Source organism: Protobothrops mucrosquamatus, unplaced genomic scaffold (genome assembly GCF_001527695.2).
Source record: "Protobothrops mucrosquamatus isolate PMUCROS unplaced genomic scaffold, P.Mucros_1.0 scaffold1729, whole genome shotgun sequence".
Taxonomy (NCBI): Eukaryota; Metazoa; Chordata; class Lepidosauria; order Squamata; family Viperidae; genus Protobothrops; species Protobothrops mucrosquamatus.
This window is the reverse complement of record NW_015387876.1, coordinates 27,422-47,344: the sequence shown is the minus strand read 5'-3', so window position 1 is coordinate 47,344 and position 19,923 is coordinate 27,422. Positions and strand designations below refer to the sequence as shown.

Genomic DNA, 19,923 nt, shown 5'->3' with positions numbered 1-19,923 from the left:
AAGACTGAAAATTTACTTCTTGCAAAGAACACAAAGTTTTCTATTACGGGGAGAGATGCTACAGAGCAAAAAATAAATTGTGGCATACTGTAGCTCATTGTCCTTGATGTAGCCCTGAATAACAAAGTGTCTGAACCTAGAATAGATAATAAGAAATGGAATGTTGGTGACTTTAGCAAATTTTGGGATAAGCAGGCAAGGTTTGCAGGTGGGACAGATTCCAAATTTTCCATTTTCTGCTAAAGGTAACTGGTGAGTTTAAGGCACAATGACATGCCACTCTCAAAAATCTATGGTTTGAATATAGAGGCGTGGGGGGGTTTGCTTCATTATAATTTAAATCCAGATTGATTTGGGTGTGCTTTTTCTTTCTTTCTTCCTTTGCAGGCCTGTTCCAGACAACCAATGAGTATCACCAGTGATGATGTCAGAAAGTAAACCAACCATTTCCTGCCCGTTCCAGTTTTTACAAACTTGTATGATGCAAAGGCTACAATTCAGCATCCCCAAAACATTGATTTTAAAACTGTCTAGATGATTGTTGTTGCTTTGGTTGTGCTCTATGCAAGCAGAAACCTTTTCCAAGGTTTACAGCTGACCTTTGAACAGCATATTCTGTGTTTGCTACAAACCTTGGGAGTTAGCAGCATGGGCAATTCCTGTGTTTGTCGAGAAGACAGTGGGGCAGAAGAGAATGCAGAATCCAGGAATCACCAGGCAGAGAACAGCAGAATGCCTGTACCTGAAACGAGGAGCCATCAGAGAGACCCAGTACGGCCCCCCCGGCGGGGGCGGGGGCCACATGAACCCAGAAGGAAAAAACATAATGTCGATGTGTTAGTCCTTGACACACTGGCAGTAATTCGGACCTTAGTAGACAAGTAAGTGTCTGGAGAGCAGTGAGGCAGTGCGTGAACCTGAGTGCGACAGATTCTTCAATTGCTATCTGGAGCCTTCAGAGGGCTTAAGCTCTAGACTTAATGGGGATAAAAATGGGTGTGTTTGTGGCTTCCTTAAGACACATTTTCAGGATGCTGAATCATTCGATGATAACATTGGAAAGTACCTATTGAGGAGGTAGTTTTGGAGAGAGTGACTCTTAACTGAACCCTGACTCTGGTGGCAGATTCGTAATTTCTGCTAACTTTTCAAGAAAGATTGAATGAATTAGACCAGGGGCTCCCAACCAAGGCTGCTCGTACCCCCTGGGGGTGCAAGACGATATTCCAGAGGGTGCAAAAACTTGGGTTTTCAAAATTATAGTGTATCTGCATAATTCATTGCCGTTATTTCAAATTTTTGTAAGGGGTGCGAGAATATATCAGAAGCGTTCTAGTATGGAAAAGGTTGGGAACCACTGAATTAGATACTAAATCAGCCATTTTTGGTCATGCTGCTTGGAGAGTGTGGGAACTGCAGTTCAGTGGTATAGTGAAGCTATTTATGTTTCTTTTGGTTCAGCCTTAGTTTTAATAGTATCTAGTTCTGCTTTAATAACCCTAGTTCTACTTTATACCCTTTCATCTGTCAACGGTGACACAATCAAATTAAGAATAAATAAAATATAAAAGTTGTTAGCAGGCATTAATCACAAGTATACATTGTAGTGAAAGAGGCTAAAGCTGGTTCCACAGTTTTTGAAAGCGCAAACATTCTTGACAGAGGAAAGAATGTGTGTTACTAATACTTGTAAATACTCTTGGGATCATTGCATAAGCCACATTTTCAGGATGTAGATAGTGAATCACTAGATGAAAGTAATTGGAAAATGTCTGCTTAGAAGACAGTTTTTGGGAGAAACCTTTATCCGACTCCTGTCTCTGGAATTTGAGATCATTGCCTTTTATTGCCAAAAAAGGTATAGCTTTGTATGTATCCAGTCACCAAAAGTCAAGCTTAACGAAGAAAACTTTATTTTTTTAACCACAGAGGTGCAGAGCCAGCAAGCTGTGCCCCTCTACTACACCTCTATTGCACCAGCTTCTAGATGATGTAATAAGATAGGTTACAAAAAGAAGAAGTGATAGAAAAGGAAGAGTACAAAGCAATTTGGGGTTTTAAAAGAAGACTAGATAAATTCATGGAGGATTGGTTTCTGAGTGTCTCTTATCATGATACATGCTATCACTAAGATTAGAATCATACACCCAAAATACTAGGCATTTAGAAAAAGGAGCAAAATATGGCTGTTGTTTCCATGAATTGTTGTTGGCATTTGATTGGTCGCTGTAGGAAAAATACTAGATGAGTAGTTGTTAAGATGTTGGACCAGATCCAGCTTCAAGTCTACCCCCTGCTGTTGAAGCTCACTGGTTTACTAATCAGTGCCCATCCAACTCATCGTTTACTTGTTATGGCGAAGGTAGAAGGAGTGCTATGCAGATTGTCTGAGATGCTGGGAGAATGAAAGAGGCCATTTTAAACAAACTGCAGTGACTCTCTTAACAATTGTGGTAAGAATGGTTGTAAAATGGGGCAAATTTCATGCTTAGCAATGGAAATTTGGGGCTGAATTGTGGTCCTATGTTGAGGACTTTTTTTATTCAATGTGGACAGGTAGAAACGTACCAGCTTGGTAATAATTAACAAGGTTTTTCCTTTTTTTTTTCCTTTTAGTGATCAGGAACCTCCTTATTCGATGATGACCTTGCATGAAATGGCAGAAACAGGTATTTCCTTTCCATTGGGTGGCACTTCAGCTGTCCTTTGCTGAAATAAACTTTTCACTCTGGGAAAAAGTACAGAGCTGCAGTGTGTGTTTATTAAGTGAGGCTGAGCAATTATTTCAATGATACCTCTGCCTGACAGCATGCTTGGTAAAATAAAGTAACTATTTCTTTGATAAGTGTACCTGTTTAATCTGGATAAATTTATGAATTGTGCTGTTGGAAAAATCAGCCTGCCAGGTGACTTATTTTGTTTCTACCATGACCGAGTCAATGGTCTTGGAATCACCAAAGGAGCAGCTACATACTTTACATCGAAATGGAAAAGATCGTTGTAATTAAAAACCAAGAAGGTTTGCGGGAGCAGGGAAGGCCTCCAGTGTGTACTGATACCTCTAGATTTTCCTTATTGTGTTGAAAACAAAAAAGCAGTTTTAAATCAGGGTAATCTTCACTATGTTTTGATCTGCGCTGTGCTTTGCAAAATCTCTATCATTATTTTCTTCCCGTTTTCTCCTAGCAAGGAACTAGGAGACGGGACCAGATTAAAACACTATCCCTGACTAAAGTGGTTATAGCAATTCTTACAGCATATGAGAATGCAAAGTTCCCTTTTATGACTAGCAATTCATCATGACTCAGTGTTCTGTATATGTTGTGGGAAACATGACTGGCTGCCTCCGATTTGCTGAGCAACATAGTCTAACTGGGTATGACTATAGCGTGCACCCTCCCCCCCCCCATCATTTCTACCTCCAACTTAGGGTGAAGCAATGTATTTTTTTTTATCTTTGACTCCCGTTAAAACCTCAGACAGAATTTGGGGCTTTCAAAATGAGATCGAGGAGTCAATGTGCTTGAATTTCGTCTCTTGTGTAGGTTCCAATTCCCTCAGCTTTCTTTGGATAATTCACTCTCTCAGCCCAATTTACCATATAGAATTATGGTTGTGGGTCAAAAGCAAGAGGAGAGAGAGCACAATAAAAGTCTCCTTGAGCTCCTGGATATAAAGGGAGTCCTCGACTTATAACAGTTCATTTAGTGACTGTTCAAAGTTACAATGGCTTATGACCATTTTTCACAGTTACAACCTTTGTAGCATCCCCATGACCATGTGATCAAAATTCGGATGCTTGGCAGCGGTTTCATACGTAAGACCATTCCTGTGTCCCAAGATCATGTGGTCACCTAGTGCAACCTTTTGACAAGCAAAGTCAATGGGGAAGCCAGATTCACTTAACAACCGAGTTACTAACTCGTCAACCGCAGTGATTCACTTAACAACTGTGGCTAGAAAAGTTGTAAAATAGGACAAAACTCACTTAACAAATAGCTCACTTAACAGCAGAACGTTGGGGCTCAATTGTGGCCGTAAGTTGAGGACTACCTGTGAATCTAACAAACAAGATGGCTTCAGCAGAAAATGGAGATATACTTTCCCATCCCACACACAGTAAAGAGAGCAGAATCTGACCCTACAGGAATTGTAGAAACTCACTCATAAGTTTTGCATGCAGTAAAATGCATTGTCTTCAGTGGAGAATATTGTGCTCCACAACTGATTGTGTGTGTCACTTGTGGAAGCTGTCAAGTTCTGTCTCCAGCACCATTTGCCAAAAACATCTTGGGTTCCACAATGTTGTGTAGCTGTATTTTGTACAAGGGGAAATTTGCCCTGGCATTCTGTTCTGGTATGACGAGTATCTGTCTTGTCTCCAAGAGGCACTAATTTTGTCCTGCCATTCCGCTGTGGATCAACAACCGATCGTTTATTTTTAACATATGTCTGAGACTATTTATCCCATTGAATTATTCAAATGCTGATGAAATCCTGCTTTTGATTAGTGGCATGTCTCTTTATTTCTTTAAGTTAAGATATTTGCTTTTTATTCTTTGGTGGCTGACAGATGAAGGATGGCTGGAAGTTGTCCAGTCCTTAATAAGAGTTATTCCATTAGAAGACCCCTTGGGACCAGCTGTTATAACTTTACTCTTGGATGAGTGCCCATTACCAACCAAAGTAAGTTAAATATATAGATTGGTCAAATAAATAACTGATTACATTTATAGCGTGTAGCAGCAGCAGTTCTAAAGCAACCACTTTAGAAGTCTGCTTTTTAATCTCTTTGATTTTAATCTCCTTTAGAAGTGTGCTTTTTTTTAAAAAAAGCAGGTCTCAAATGAATAAAATATCTCAGGGTGGTTGAATGGGAGATGTTTGTCAGTTTTATATCAAAAATATAACTTGGATAAAAATTCAGAAGAAAATAAAAAAAATCAGTGATTCAAACCATATGTTCTAGCAAAACCAATTTAATATTAATACAATATGTACCTTTCATAGTAGATCACAGTGTAATGTGTCCTCAGAGTAATGCTAAATATACGGATATTGTTTATATAACTAATTTTCTAAGTTCTATATTATATTATTCATTTTAATTCATCTATCATCACTAGTTGTTCATATAAAAAAACCCTATAATTTGTTCCTTGTTCATTTTAGTTGTTTTTGTATCCTATTGCTATAGACCTTATAGATAAGTTTTTTCTCATAATATTAAAATATCAAAAGTATTCGCAGTCCAATAATAGGAATCGAAGAACTTTTGCTTTTAATTTTCTGTTTTTTTCTCTCTAACTTTGAAAAGCTGATAATTCTATTATAAAATGGTCTAAAAAGTTATCTGCTCTGAATAAATAGGATACCATTTAAAAAAATTAACTAAATCTTAGATAGAATTCAGTATTTGAACATGTAATTTCACAAACTGTGTTTGTGATACATATAAAAACAAAAACAATAGAAGTTTGAAGCAGTTTCAAAATGGTTACATTTGCTAACTGCTTATCAGGCAATTAGATAATTTATCTTAGACAAATGCTGAGATACGAATGGAATTGAATGTTCCTTTCGGTGGTCTGACATTTCAACAGCCTGCTCCTTTTCCTGTGTAGGATGCATTGCAGAAATTGACGGAAATATTAAATTTAAACGGAGCAGTGGCTCTCCAGGATGCCTGTCATCCTGCCAAGCATCGGAACACCACTGCAGTCCTGGGCTGTTTGGCAGAAAAGCTCGCAGGTAACGAATCTGGGATGTCTTTCTGTCTCTTTGGGGAGGTTATAGTTCAGTTCCTTAGGATTCCTCCACACACCGCTGTTGTTTCTAGGTTTTACAGCTTCACCTAATCTGTAATAAATATATTGTCTATAATTAGACGTCTGCTCATAGAGCTTCCTTCAGATGACATGACAGTATTTTAATCTCTTTCAATTAATTTGTAATTTCTGTTGCTGTTTGCCAGAATGCAGTACAGCCAGTGGTGGGATTCAAATATGGGAACAACCGATTCTCTGTGTGGATGCCACTGCCAGAAGTCCATTCTGGGCCTGGGCAACCAAAAATTAGCTACTGGTTCTGCCAAAGTGGTGTGAACCAGCTGAATCCCACCACTGAGTACAGTGGTTTATGGGTGGTAGGAGTGAGGTGTTTACATATATGTCCTCTATCTACTATTCTTCCTTTGAATCCCTCTTATATGGCAATATCTACTGAGGGGAAGTCTGGAACTTGATTCGTTGGGAGGAAGGCGAGAAACAGAATGTCACTATTGAATTTAGCCAACTGTTTTAGATGGACAGACAAGACTGGAGGTGTCAGATTATGTAAATCACTTTGTGTGTTGCTCTGTATTCTTCTGTGGTAACCAGAGAGAGAAAACATATAGTTAAAAAAAACATGGTCACAGCTACACCTTCTTTGCTGGAGGCTCCTCCCTTCCGTAAAACGAGAGAGCTGGAAAGGCAGTTTCAGGATCCTAAACGTTTCTGAAGAGACTTCTTTGAACAATGTAAAACAGCACCTTCGATGCACGTGTTTCATTTTTAGTGTTTTTACAGGCCCGGCAAGTGTAGGTTTACTCAGCCAAGGAATCTTGGAGTACTTGTTGCAGAGCTTGGTGAGTACCAAAATAAATCAGTATTCTAAGTATTGTGTGTCAGCATGGAAGGGATTTCTATGCCCTGATCTCATGTAGTCTTGTGTCACTAAAAAAAAAGAAGCCACGGCATAGTGTCTAGCCGTTGCAGTTATTTTTCAGTGTCATAGTGAAGGTTGACAGGCTTTTGTAAAGAAGAAGATAAGACCCGTAGTTCAGGAGTAGCATGTCTGCTTTGGGTACCGACTCCCTCCAAGCCAGTCTCTCCATGGTTACTGCCAAACTTTTCAAAACCCGCTCTTGATGCAGTTAATAATATTTTTGCTAGCTAGATGGACCAGCAGTCCAGCTATATAGGGCAGTTCGAATGTTATCATTTAGCGAAACAGTCACATAACTACTAACATATTTTCTTGGGCAAAACACAGACGTCATGCTCACTTGATCCACCATCCTATTTTTGCTTTTGGTGAATTTGTATATGTAATTGTAAATAAAATCTGAGAATCATGCTAGCTTCAGCTGTAAGAGCAATACAGAAATACCTCCAGCATGTAAATTTAACAACCTTTTATCTTTTAAAGTAGTCAGGCAACATGTCTTTGGAAACTTAAGGGAAAGTACCTATAAAATTATTACTTAAGTGCCACTAAAAATACTTGTGCATCTACTGCATTCTTTTCTTTAATCATAGATCAACTAAACAGGGTTGTGTATAGCATTGTAATATAAGGATTCTGTCTTTTTTACTTTTAGCATTAGCATTGAAGTCACTGTTATTTTACTTAAAATCCATGCCTACTTTTCTTCACTTCGGCAGTATAATTTACATGGGGAATCTCATCATTAGTCACACTAAAGCTTCAGAAGGGACTGTTAAAATGAAAAAGGCCCCTCCTTCAGCCTTGCCTGGAGGCTGCAGAGAGATGGCTAAAGATATCAGGGTAGGTGGGCCTGGAATCAAAACCTTAATGGCCCCATTTAATATTTAATCCTTCCCTCAAAGAGATAAATATATCTGAATTGGGCTGAAGGAGGCTTGAGGCGGTACTGACATTCTGGAAGAGGTGCCGAAGACTGCAAATGCGATGGTGTAACTCAGAGGTCCCCAACCCTTAGGCCGTGTCCCACTGCCGGCCACGGTCCTGTCAGTACCGGGTCACATGAGCAGTGGGCAAGTGTGTGTGTGTGCACGCACGCTCCATTTGCATGAATTGTGAGCACTTGGAACCATTTCCTCTCCCTCCCCCCCACCCCGCCCTGCAAGCCAAAAAGGTTGGGGACCGCTGGTGTAACTTACCTCTGCACAACTTATGGTTCGGATGAGGAAGCGGCTTTAGTAGTAGCTCTCTTCTTTGCCATTTCAGTCTTCCCTTTTTTGAGTGGGGAAGGGAGTGGGTTGTCCTGTAGCTAGAACTTCTGGCTTTTTCACTTGCTAAACCAGAATAGTTATCGTATTTCCTTTTGTGTAGGAAAACAGTTTGTATTGATGCCTGGATCGCTGAAGCGCAAGCCTTTGTCTTCAGGCTATTTTTATTGTGTTTAAAGAGTAATTTTTCTCACACACACCCCCCACAAGCTTTTTTTTTCCTATGTTGGAAAAAATCAACCAGCGCTTGATTGTTGAAGACAACTTTGGGGAATATTGAATGTAATAATTTACCTTCTTTATCTTAGGAGTTCCAGTCCCACCCGACAGTCATGCTTTTTGCACTAATCGCCCTGGAGAAGTTTGCGCAAACAAGTAAGCGTGCTCATTGGAAATGCAGAGTTAAAAACAAAGCGGATCCTAGGATAGGCTATTATGTGGGATATTTTAGTTACAGTATTTTGAGCATTTATATGGCTGCCAAATCAAACAGCGTGACTTTGGCTAGCATACAAATAACCCCAAAGATAACAACATGTACCATTAAAAACCAATTAAAATAATAATAACATGCAAGCAGGACTAAAATACACTACATTATAGCTCACCCAGAGAGCCAGTTTAGTGCAGTAATTGAAGCATTGGGTTACAAAATGGGAAGCTACGAGTTCTAGACTTGCATTACACATGAAGCCATCTGAGTGACCTTGAGCCAGCCAGTCTCTCTTGCCGTAGGAAGGAGGCAATGGCAAACAGTTTCTGAAATCTGCTCTGCTCACCCTGACCCAAAGGTCTTGGGAAAGGACCAGGTCTCAACAGGCATCATCAGTGTTTTAAGCAAATACCAGCAAGTAGCAATTTGTGTGGGTGCCAAGATCTCCTGGTTGCTGCTCCTTTTCACACCACTGGAGATGGGGCAGTGGAGAAAGCAGGAAGACTTGTCGAAGGACAACATGAGCGTTGAATCCTCAGCCATCCCTCGATGTGGCCTTCAGGGGTGGAGGATGACAAATTCTGTCATTCCTCTGAACACCTTGAGGGTGTTGTTGAGGACTCCTTTCCCAAGTTTCAAACCTGCAAGGGACTAATTCGTTGTCAAGAAATGGGGCAGAACTGATGTGCCTCTAGCTTGACCTGCATTGTCTGCGTTCAAAATATGCACGTCCTAAAGAAGAAAATGGATAGCAAAATCAAGAGGCCACTGAGCTGAACTTGGCTCTTGATGGTGACTCCAGCTGGAGTTGTTTTCTTGGCCTCTGGGCCTGTCTGTCTGCCAGCAGCTACTAGCTGCTGAAGCTTTAATGGATTATGGTATAATTTATATAGTATGAGAACGGGGAATACGGGGGGGGGGGGGGAGAAAAAAGCACAAAAGCCCTTTTTCCTCGTGGAAATGCTGGCTCTTTAATGATCACCATTTTTTTTTTTCATAATTGTGAACGTATTCCAACTCTAGGTGAGAATAAAATGACAGTTTCTGATACCTGCATCAGTGATCAGCTTGTTTTGTTAGAGAAATGGACCAATAATCCAGACTACTTAAAACGCCAAGTTGGATTCTGTGCTCAGTGGAGTTTAGACAATCTATGTAAGTAATAATATTTTCCTACTGTGAAGTGATAATGTTTGAAAACAGCATGGTTATTAGAAGTGTCTAATGTTTGCAGCAAAAGTAACAACCCTTAAAACTAATATGTTTATAAAATAAACTGGCATATTCGTTTCATCAAATGTTTGCGGTGCAATTCCTGAGTGGTATATAAGCGGCGTGCGTGTCCTTACATGTGTAAGACGCAGCAGGAGGAAAACTGAGGGAAGCAGCAGTTAATACAGTTATTTATTTTATTTTATTTTTATTTATTTTTCATATTTTCCAACCAGCCATCTCTGGGTGGTATACAACAAAGTAGTAAAATATAAACATTTGAAGCTAAAAAATTTTTTTTTACAAAGGGGTATAACACAGATATTCCTGTTTATACTTAATACAGCTATGTCTCTGTTAAGCCATTAGTATTAAATCTTTTGATGAACTGTAGTTCTGGAATTTCTGTTTGAAAGTGCCTTGATCATACAAGAATGGCAATCTGAAGGGCCAGCTTGGGACAGCTACTACTGGATGGGATAGCCTAAAATACTCAGTCACTGATTTATCAATCTTGAAAACTCTTGGTGCATCTGAGCTGTGCTTCAAATAAAATAAATTCATAATAACTTGGTGAATATTTAAGGTGCCACCTTCTATGTTTTACACTTAAGCAAGAAAGAGGGTGGGTACCAGGTGAGAACAACGCACAGTATGAGAGGCAGGGTAGTATAATAAGTGGAGGTGTTGGACTAGGAGCAGGGGGTTAGGGTTGTGATCTGAACGAAGACAAAAAGTAAGGAAACATACGGATAGAAACGTATTTGTTGAATACTTTTGTTTTTAAGATTTGCTTTGCTAAAGCCTTCCCTTTAGGAAATTAGCAGCAAGCTGGCCTATTCCTCAAGTTGTTATGAATGCCTCCTTATGCAAACCTATTCGTCCAGGAGAAGTAGGAGATGTTACTAGGAGTGGTTAGGGAACATTTACAGAACCGTCTTGTTCTGGCATACTTAGGAAGCCAGCCTGTGATTATAGGTTTCTTTTATCCTTGACTTCTTTCATTGCCCCCTTCTGAAGTCTGGAATTTATTTATTTTTTTTGGACATCTGAAAAGAAGGTGCCCTTTAATCTGCCCATAAAGATAAGAGTCACTTGGATCAACAGCAGTAGCTCAGTTGCTGGTGGAAGTTGAGTCATGGAGCATATGAGGTCCTGTCCTGAAAAAGCTGCATTGACAACCAGGTTAAAGCCGAGTTCTCAAGGGCTGGCTTTAACCTTTTTCAAGCCTTGCATGGTTTAGCTACAGGCCTGTCCACCTCCTTCCTCAGCCTTCCGGGCTCTGCTGTCCTTGAGTGGCACTTGGTCCTCCATGGAGATTGAGCCAGGCCATTTCATATTTCCTTTAATTAAATTAATTCTCTCCAGCTGCATTTCTCCAGGTCTTGCAGCTCATCCAAATATTTCACTGACGCACTATTGTTGTGAATTTTAATTCTTCTAAATCCGTATTGTTTTTAGCACCTGTGCTTAAAACATAATATTCTTTTGGTTACAGAGCAGACATATTATTACTAACGGTGATCATTAGGGCACGATATACCATAAATTGGGAAATTAGACAAATAGAAATAATACATTGTTTTGTTATGGAGCAGAGGGCCCCCAAACTTGGCAAGTTTAAAACTTGTAGACTTCAACGCCTAGAATTGACATGTAGAAATCATAGTCCCTGGTTTGGTCTTCTTTTGACATGCTAAAATTGGAAGGCAAGCTAACGACTCCAACTTGTTAGAAGAAAAATCAGTTAAGGATTCCCATTTGCACATAATGCTAAACAAACCACAGATGGAGCAGTTGTGCTTAATTGCTTTTGCTGGCAGAAGACAAGCAGGAAGCATTTCGCATGTGGGCTCATTCCTGTTAAGCCCAAACTCTAAAGAATTCGGGCTTTGAATGCCTGTCGTTTAAAGGGATAGTTGCTTATTCAGAAAGGACTTGATTCATTCTTAAAAGGCCGGATTTGAGCAGCTAAATTCAGCTTTCTAGGCTACCATTTCTACATTGCTGGGACAGCCTTTATAATCTTTTCTCTTGTTTCCTGCAGTTTTGAAAGAAGGCAGACAGTTTACCTACGAGAAAGTCGACCTGGCCAATGTGAGGGCTATGCTGAATAGCAATGATGTCAGTGAATATCTGAAGATCTCACCGCATGGGTTGGAGGTAGCCTTGTGTGTGTGTTTTTGTGTATTGATTAGGAAATATTGTTGTGCCTTCTCCACTTCCCTGAATAAGTCTAGACTAGAGGGAGGGAGTTTCCATGAACTAAAAGACATATTGTTTTCATAGCGTATATTTTAATTATTTTGCTTTTAACTCAAATCAGACAGGATTTTAAAAAAAAAAAGATTTCTGTGTAATTCATGGAGGAAAGTGCAAACTATAAAGGCATGCTGGGTAAGATCTGTAGCTCTTTGGAGACACAAAACAAATACACCTTTCTCGATTGTCTCACCACATGGATCTTAGCTTGAGAAAGGGAGATGGGCCCTCTTTATTAATAAGTGCATGGAGGTATATACATGCAGGAAGGCCTCGGCTTATTACCGTAATTGGGACCAGAATTAATTGATAACCGGGGGGATGGCTGGGGAAAAGGGAAAGCTAGTCGTATCATTTTGCGCACGAAAAAGCCAGATCCAGCTTCACTACTTCTGTAACCACCTAAGCTTTAGTAAAGTTTACTCTTGGTAAAACAATGGGCCAGGGTCTTTCTTTGCTAGAGGACTGAGTGGGACATGTCTCCTGGATATTCTTTGCACATCTTCCATCCTTTCTGAATCAGATGTTAAGTGATCTGCCACACATCAGTGCTGTCCTCTCCAGCTCCAAGCCTCAAGATGAATAATATTGCAGCACCCTGGATTCCTAGCCAGCCTGTTGACTGTGCTGGTTGAGGTTGATGAGACTGACGGTTCCCAACAAATAGGGGATTAACACGTTGGGAAGCTGAGCGCTTTAAGGTGCCCTTGGGCGCTCCCAGTTGTGCCCAGTTTGAACATGGACTTTACTTTTTTTTTCCTTCCACGTTTTTGTTTGCTAGGCCCGATGCGACGCTTCGTCTTTTGAAAGTGTCCGATGCACCTTCTGTGTAGATTCCGGAGCTTGGTACTATGAAGTCACGGTCATTACCTCCGGAGTGATGCAGATAGGATGGGCTACTAAAGACAGCAAGTTTCTCAATCACGTAAGTGCTACTTTCTTCAGCGGGAATCTGCCTGCCAAACTGAACAGGCACCGGACAGGTCTCCCTATCCCAGTGGTGGCAAACCTATGGCATGGGTGCCAGAGGCGGCACTCAGAGCCCTCTCTGTGGGCACGCGCGCCGTCGCCCCAGTCCTAGGCCTTCAGCTGGGTTTTATAAAACCTTTTTGATTTAGGCCTCCGCCGCCGTGTGCAAAAAAAAAAAAAGTTCAATCAAATCAGTCAATTTCAACTTCTCGCGGGAAAAAAAAAGATCTTGCAAAGTTGGAATTGATTGATTGAACTTTTTAGTCCCACCCAGTCTGTCGTTACCACCACAGCCACACCCAGCCAATGGGCCACACCCACTCAATTGGCCACACCCAGCCAATGGGCCACACCCACCCGGCACCCGACGATGCATAAGTGGGTTTTGGGTTGCAATTTGGCCACTCGGTCTCTAAAAGGTTTGCCATCACTGCCCTATCCTCTCACATCTTCATCCCACCTCCGAAAGTCTGGCTTGAAAGCAACTTACCTGGATCGTAGTCTTTGTGGCATGTCTGCTGAACTACCTTCCCTAGAATATTTTCCTGGATTTTGCTGTACAAAGTATTTGTAGAAGCCAAGTAATCTTTGACTTCTGGTCATCTCTTGCAGGGCCATGGTGAGTCATTCGCCCTGCTGGTATTGCTCTTCAGGCCAGCTGATGGCCATTCATAAGGGGGGGGAGGGCTCTGGACAGGAATTTGGGGGAGAGCAGTTCGGATCTCTGCTCATCTTCCAGGCTCCTTTGGCAAGCTTGAGTTTTCCCGTTTCTTTCAGCTTAAGCTTTACTTTGCAGCAGGTCTGACCGAGACACAGACAGTTCTCTTGCTCTGCTTATCTTCCAGTAATTGGTTAGATCAGAACACAAGCTGACAGTTAGAACAATTAATCCGTGGAACAACCTGCCTCCAGGAGCTGTGAATGTTGAGATTCTCCTGATTGTTAGTCAAATAATTGTGTAGGCGGAGCGTGACGCGTCCTTTAAATTCTTAAGAGGTGCAATTAACTTAAACACTGTTTTTAAATTAAAAAAAGGTTAGAAAAACTCTTTAAGTGGCTCTGGGTCAAATTCAGAGAACGAAATACTCTATTCTCTATTTCCTGAAGGAAGGTTATGGTATTGGGGACGATGAATACTCCTGCGCTTACGACGGCTGCCGGCAGCTGATCTGGTATAATGCCCGAAGTAAACCACATTCCCACCCATGCTGGAAGGAAGGTATTATTATTGTCCCACCTTTTTTCCCCCTCATTGCTGATGTTGTGTCACCCTGCAGTTGGCCCTTGTTTTCTGGTAGCCTAGAATGTGGAGCACAGACAATCCTCTAATTTTCAATGCTAGGGAAATCTTACCAGTGGATGGAACCAATTGCAAATAAGTGGCTTCCTTTTGCTCTAAGTCAGGGGTGTCAAACTCGCAACGCCACGTGACGTGTTGCAATGTATTGCAACTTTTTTTCCATTGCCGGCAATGGGGTGGGCGCGGTTTTAGCGTGACGCATCCGGCCCATGGGCCGGCAGTTTGACACCCCCTGCTCTAAGTGTTCAAGCAGAAGGTGGGCAGCCATTTTTCAGGGATACTTTAATTCGGATTGCTGCGTTGAGCAAAGGAGTTGGGCTCAGTGGACCCTTTCTGTCTGGGATTCTAACACAGAGACTTAAAAATGGGGGGAAAAAATGTCATGAAATAGATTTTTGAACAATGGAGCAAGATACCTGCAGCTGCAGGAGTCTCCCTCCCCCAGTAAATCTTTTTTATGGGAATATCTGTACACCTGTTTCCTGTGCTTATTGTTAGTTCAGCACTTCCGCGGTGATCTTGTGAGTTCAGGAGGCCTTCCTCCATGGAAACAGGGTAAATTGCAAATACTGTAGCTAATGAGTAGGCTAATGTTTGGTAGGCAGAATAAAACCAATAGACTGCGTGTTGTGAAGATGGCAGTGGACTTTGCAGCAAGCCTGAATTTGTCAGCCATTTATGGCACTGCTGCATCTCATGAACATCAGATTGATGGGAGCCATACTTCTCTTAATATATCAAACACATTAAGACATAAATGTATTAATTCATCTTGGATGGAAATTTGCAGCATCCCTCCATATTACAGATTGTAAATAGTTTTTCCAAAGAAAACATGTACCTGCAGTTAAATTCTGTGTAGCTTTCTAAATCCTTTTTTTAATATGGTGAAATGCTTTGGATGACAATGCTGCTAGTAATTCAACTAGTAAATCATGGTTGGCATGTCAGAAGCCAACTTCAGAAATAGGTTCATTCTTTCCGCCTCTTATTGTTATCTCCCTGCATTCCCCTATTTCTAGAGTAACTGATGTCAGTTCTGGTGCCGATTTAACTTTTATCTTAACCAGGATTTGAACCAGGCTTACAAATCCTGATTAAGATAACTCCTGGTGTTGGTAGCTTTCTTGGTTGTGGTTAGATGGAATAAACATGGTTATAACTGCTAAAAGGAGAAGGACAGCATTTATTCTAAGATACTGTCCCTGTTTGCAAGGCTGGCTCTTAATTTGCAAACATGTAATTTATAGAGAACAGTCGTATATCTCCTCCACATATCTGAATATTTATTAAAAGATTTTTATACATAGGGATAGAAACACACAAAAGTGGGGAAGGTGGAAACATGAGTCCACAGATCGTTTCAAACCCCTTACACAGCATGACTGGGTGTTATGGGGAACACAAATGTAACCGAACTGAAATGGATTTGGGGCTCTTTCAAGTAATTGTCAGATAAGACCTGAGGCTGCCTATTCCTCTTTTGCAAGGCGCAGCGATGGCGTCTTGGTGGTATCTGTGTTGCCATAACTTGTTTTCTTATGTTAACCAAGGTGACACTATAGGATTTTTACTGGACTTGCAAGAGAAGAAGATGGTTTTTTATTTAAATGGGCACCAGCTTCCTGCTGAGAAGCAAGTCTTTTCATCAGCTGTGTAAGTACGTCCTTCTGAGGGTGACGTCCATTTCATCTTTGCAGAATTAGGAATAAATATTTCGTAAAGTAAGACTTGACCTTGAGGAGGACCAAAACCTGATGTAACCGAAGGAGCCCAGCTGTATATACAGATTGCTCTAATTCAGTGGTTCTCAACCTGTGGGTCGGGACCCCTTTGGGGGTCGAACGACCCTTTCACAGGGGTCGCCTAAGACCATCTGAAAACACATATTTCCGATGGTCTTAGCAACCGAGACACCGCTCTTGTATCTCCTTTCCCTCCTCTTCCTCCTCCCCTTCTTCCTCCTGCTGCCCCCCCAGGCGGCTCGGACGGGCGCCGGGACAAGCTGGATGGGGGGTTGGGGGTCACCACAACATGAGGAACTGTATTAAAGGGTCACGGCATTAGGAAGGTTGAGAACCACTGCTCTAATTCATACAAAATGTTAATCCCCAATGAGGATTTATTGGCTTGTGTTTTAACTAAGCATGATGGGTAAACCCTCTCATTTTGATTTAATACAGTATTAAATCACGGGGACTTGTGTAATAAATCATGTTTTTTTAAAATTCTTGGATGTGAACACTACGGTAGCATGGCTTTGCTTTGGCCTTTTGAAATAGTTCTTTTATTTTCATGTGCAGCTGACCCAGTTCTCATATTCTTCCTTCCCTTCCTCCACCAGCCTATTTTCTGGGGAGATCCTTGTTTTGTGTTTTCTGTGACTGTTTTTCTGTGCCTACTGAGTTTTCCCAAAGCCTGTCTCGAGGCTTCTTCCTTAATGGGATATAGCAATTTTGAATTTCCAGTCCCCGCAGCTAAGAAAAGGAGAGACAACAGCTCAAAGTGACACGTTAACAACTGTTGCAAAAAAAAAAAAAGATAATAAAATTGGGTCAGTCACATGGGTGACCTGATTTACCACCATCACACGTTATGACCGTGATGGGCAGGCTCCATTACAATCATAATTTGAGGACCACCTATGTGCTGTCCTCAACTTACAACTCTAATGGGGCCTGCCCATCACGACCATGAACTTGTGATGGTTGTAAATTGGGTCACCCTTTTTGTGGCTGGGGAATTCTGGGACTTGAAGTCCACCCATCTTTCAGTCGCCTGGGTTGAGAAACATTGATGTAGAGCATGTCATTCAACCCATGCTGATAAAAATTAGTCCCAGCCACAGAAGTCACCTGTGCCTTCAAAAATAAACACCACACCCCCAGCTGTGAATGCCACTCCCCTGATGGCATTCTTTCTCTTAAAAGAAGTGTTGGGTGTGATAAAGGTTGTAGTCCAGGCTTTGGAGAGCCACAAAAGACACAACAGCCATTGTCTGGCTTTAAAAATCATGGGTATTTCACTATGAAGAACTAACTGCAACAGGTAGCTTGTATTGTTGGACTGATATTTTTTTTNGTGGAACAACCTGCCTCCAGAAGTGGTGAATGCTCCAACACTGGAAGTTTTTAAGAAGAAACTGGACAGCCATTTGTCCGAAATGGTATAGGGTTTCCTGCCTGAGCAGGGGGTTGGACTAGATGACCTTCAAGGTCCCTTCCAACTTTACTATTATTATTATTATTATTATTATTATTATTATTATTATTATTATTATAGTTGTTAACCGAAACGGCTTAACAGTTAAAAGAACTGTGCAGTTGTTAAGTGAATTTGGCTTCCCCCGTTGACTTTGCTTGTGAGAAGGTTGCAAAAGGTAGTCTCACCTGATCCCGGGACACTGCAACCGTCATGAATACCTGCCAGTTGCCAAGCGGCTGGATTTTGATCACGTGACCGAGGAGATGCTGCAACGGTCGCAAGAGTGAAAATTGGTCCTAAGTCACTTTTTTTCCAATGCTGTTGTAATTTTGAATGGTCATAAATGAACGGGTGTTAAGTCAAGGACTACCTGCACCCCCACCCAAGCAATTTTCAGCATTGTGTCCAAATCAACACTGTGGTAGACAGGACGTTGTGTTGCAAACCCTGCCTGTGCCTCAGTGACGGGTCTTGCCTCACACCACTCCGATCACCATCTTGCTGACACGCAGCTTTACCGTGCAAGAGAGGAAGGTGGTTTTTGTGTGCTGCTTTCCTGTTAAGGTCTTGCCAGCTGTTGACTAACCTGTTGGGAGCTGTTCTCATTTTTGGAGAGAGACGTCATGTGGGTGACTCACCCCACCCACAGCCTGAGAAGACCTGATTCCTTCTCTTCCTCAGGGCTCTATCCCATTTATTGATTGATTTATGTAGCCACCCATCTCACCAAAGGCACCAGAGTTAAACCAAGGATTATAACCCCTCCCTCTAGCAAATTCAAATATAAAAACCATAATGTAGATATCCGAAAAAACCAAAATGGAGGGAGAATAAAATGGATCCCTCAGCAATGGAGTCATCAAGAGGGAGCCTCCAGCTGTTCGTTTCCCCATTCCCAATTATCCCCGGATTAGATCTGCTAAGAGGAAGTAAATGTTGCTTGCTTAAAATCTGTGCCAGTGTTTCTCAACGTTGGCAACGTTTAAGATAGATGGACTTCAACTCCCAGAAGTCCCCAGACAGCTGTTGTGCTGTCTAGAGAATTTGGGGAGTTGAAGTCCCATCTATCTTAACGTTGCCAACGTTAAGAATCCCTGATCTGTGCATTCCCACTTCCACATGATAAGTCCCTGCCCTAGAATGCGCCGTAGTTCCTTAGTTCCTTCCAAATATTTCCTGCAAGGTGGAGGTGCCCAAGCCAGACCCACAATAACCCTCAATGTATTTTGCCCCGTTTTAACCCTTAAGGTTGCTCGCCTTAGTAACCTCTTGCGTTCTTGCCTCTTTTAGCGATCTGTGCATGGAATGTGCCTTGCAACTGGAAACCTGCCCTTTGTGTCGGCAAGAAATTCAGACCCGCGTCCGACAGATCGCTCACATTTCATGACACGGGGAGAAAAGTCTCTTGGGGATTTGCCTCCGGACCATTCCATCCAGCGTCAGAAGAAAGGCAGCTCAAAACGAACTCCATCTCGCCTCCCCCCTTTCCCACCCACCCCCGGCTGAAGCCCAGCCTCATCATCCCCCTAAGGACCAGAGATGGAAGCCTGTTGGATTGTGGCCCTGTCTCGTCATCGCGAGATGCTTTTGTTTAGCAGTCGTGAAAGTTGGTGGTGAAAGCTGACTTAACCGTTTAATTTATCCTCATTCAAGACTGCTAGGGAAGCCGCCTTCATTCCTTCCTCTGGTTAATTTTTGCCTCTCCTTCTCAACTCCTTCCACTTAACACACTGAAGACTTTGCACTGGAAACATTAAATGCATAATCTCCTAAAACGGGGATGTAGCTGTTTCCCAAAGCCTTTGTTTTGGCAGCCATTATGCATTTTTTTTATTATTATTACTTTGTCACTGTAGTTTCCTGCTGGTCAGAGTACAACCCCTCTCTCTATATTTTGGACTGTTTAGCATGGAAATGTTAAAAGAGACTTGAAATCTACATGAAGAAACTGATTTTTGAGGGAAATTGGTTATTTTCATTCGTAATATTTCTAATTCCTTCAATTTCAGTACCTGCAATTTTGTGAAAAAAGAAAAAACTAATTTTCAGGAGGAATTCTTATAAATGCAGCCACAGACTGGAGATAGTTTGATATTCTAGGTATTTTAAGGTACCATTGATCATTGCTTTTTTTTAAAAAAACAACAACAACAAACCCCAATATGTTCTTGCAAGTTCTGTACATTTTGAAAATACTGAGCTATGGATCTTAAGATCTGGGAAGAATATGGAGCAAATGTGTTAATATTGTTTTGAAGAAATACATGTTTGAATAGCAAATTGCCTGATTTGGTTAACTCCTATTTAGGATGATTCTGACTAATTTTTATATTATGGTGTTTGGCTCCCATTACTTCTGTAAAACAGTTGCATCAATCTTGTTCCTAGTTCCTCGTGGATTTCTGAAGTAGCTGAAGTTGTAAGATAATGCAAAGCCATATCAAAATGTTCATCCTGAAATGAAATAAGCTGCGCTGGACCTTAAGAAGGGGGGGGGGATCTCGACTTCACAATTAACTGATTCCTTTCTTAAAATGCATATTATTATAATGTTTCAGATGAGTTTT

At 41.4% G+C, this 19,923-nt stretch overlaps 2 protein-coding genes across 2 annotated transcripts; both read left to right on the top strand.

The window, feature by feature from the left end:
- The first annotated feature begins 515 nt into the window (after window positions 1–515).
- Window positions 516–885, top strand: LOC107293768 (RING finger and SPRY domain-containing protein 1-like). Its single transcript, XM_015822944.1, has one exon. It carries the CDS (start codon window positions 535–537, stop codon window positions 883–885), a length of 351 nt encoding a protein of 116 aa, XP_015678430.1. The 5' UTR covers window positions 516–534.
- Window positions 886–2,641: 1,756 nt separating this feature from the next.
- LOC107293760 (RING finger and SPRY domain-containing protein 1) lies at window positions 2,642–18,743 on the top strand. Its single transcript, XM_015822936.1, has 11 exons — window positions 2,642–2,669; window positions 4,574–4,686; window positions 5,625–5,751; window positions 6,570–6,628; window positions 8,285–8,351; window positions 9,433–9,564; window positions 11,669–11,784; window positions 12,665–12,808; window positions 13,960–14,071; window positions 15,706–15,808; window positions 18,647–18,743. The coding sequence occupies exons 1-11, from the start codon at window positions 2,642–2,644 to the stop codon at window positions 18,741–18,743; spliced, it is 1,098 nt and encodes a 365-aa protein (XP_015678422.1).
- Window positions 18,744–19,923: the final 1,180 nt, after the last annotated feature.

Coding starts and splice junctions, on each gene's coding strand:
- LOC107293768 (XM_015822944.1), top strand. CDS start 535: ATGATTGTTGTTGCTTTGGTTGTGCTCTATGCAAGCAGAAACCTTTTC.
- LOC107293760 (XM_015822936.1), top strand. CDS start 2,642: ATGACCTTGCATGAAATGGCAGAAACAG. Junction 8,352..9,432: donor GGAGAAGTTTGCGCAAACAA/GTAAGCGTGCTC, acceptor TTCCAACTCTAG/GTGAGAATAAAATGACAGTT. Junction 15,809..18,646: donor CAAGTCTTTTCATCAGCTGT/GTAAGTACGTCC, acceptor TGCCTCTTTTAG/CGATCTGTGCATGGAATGTG.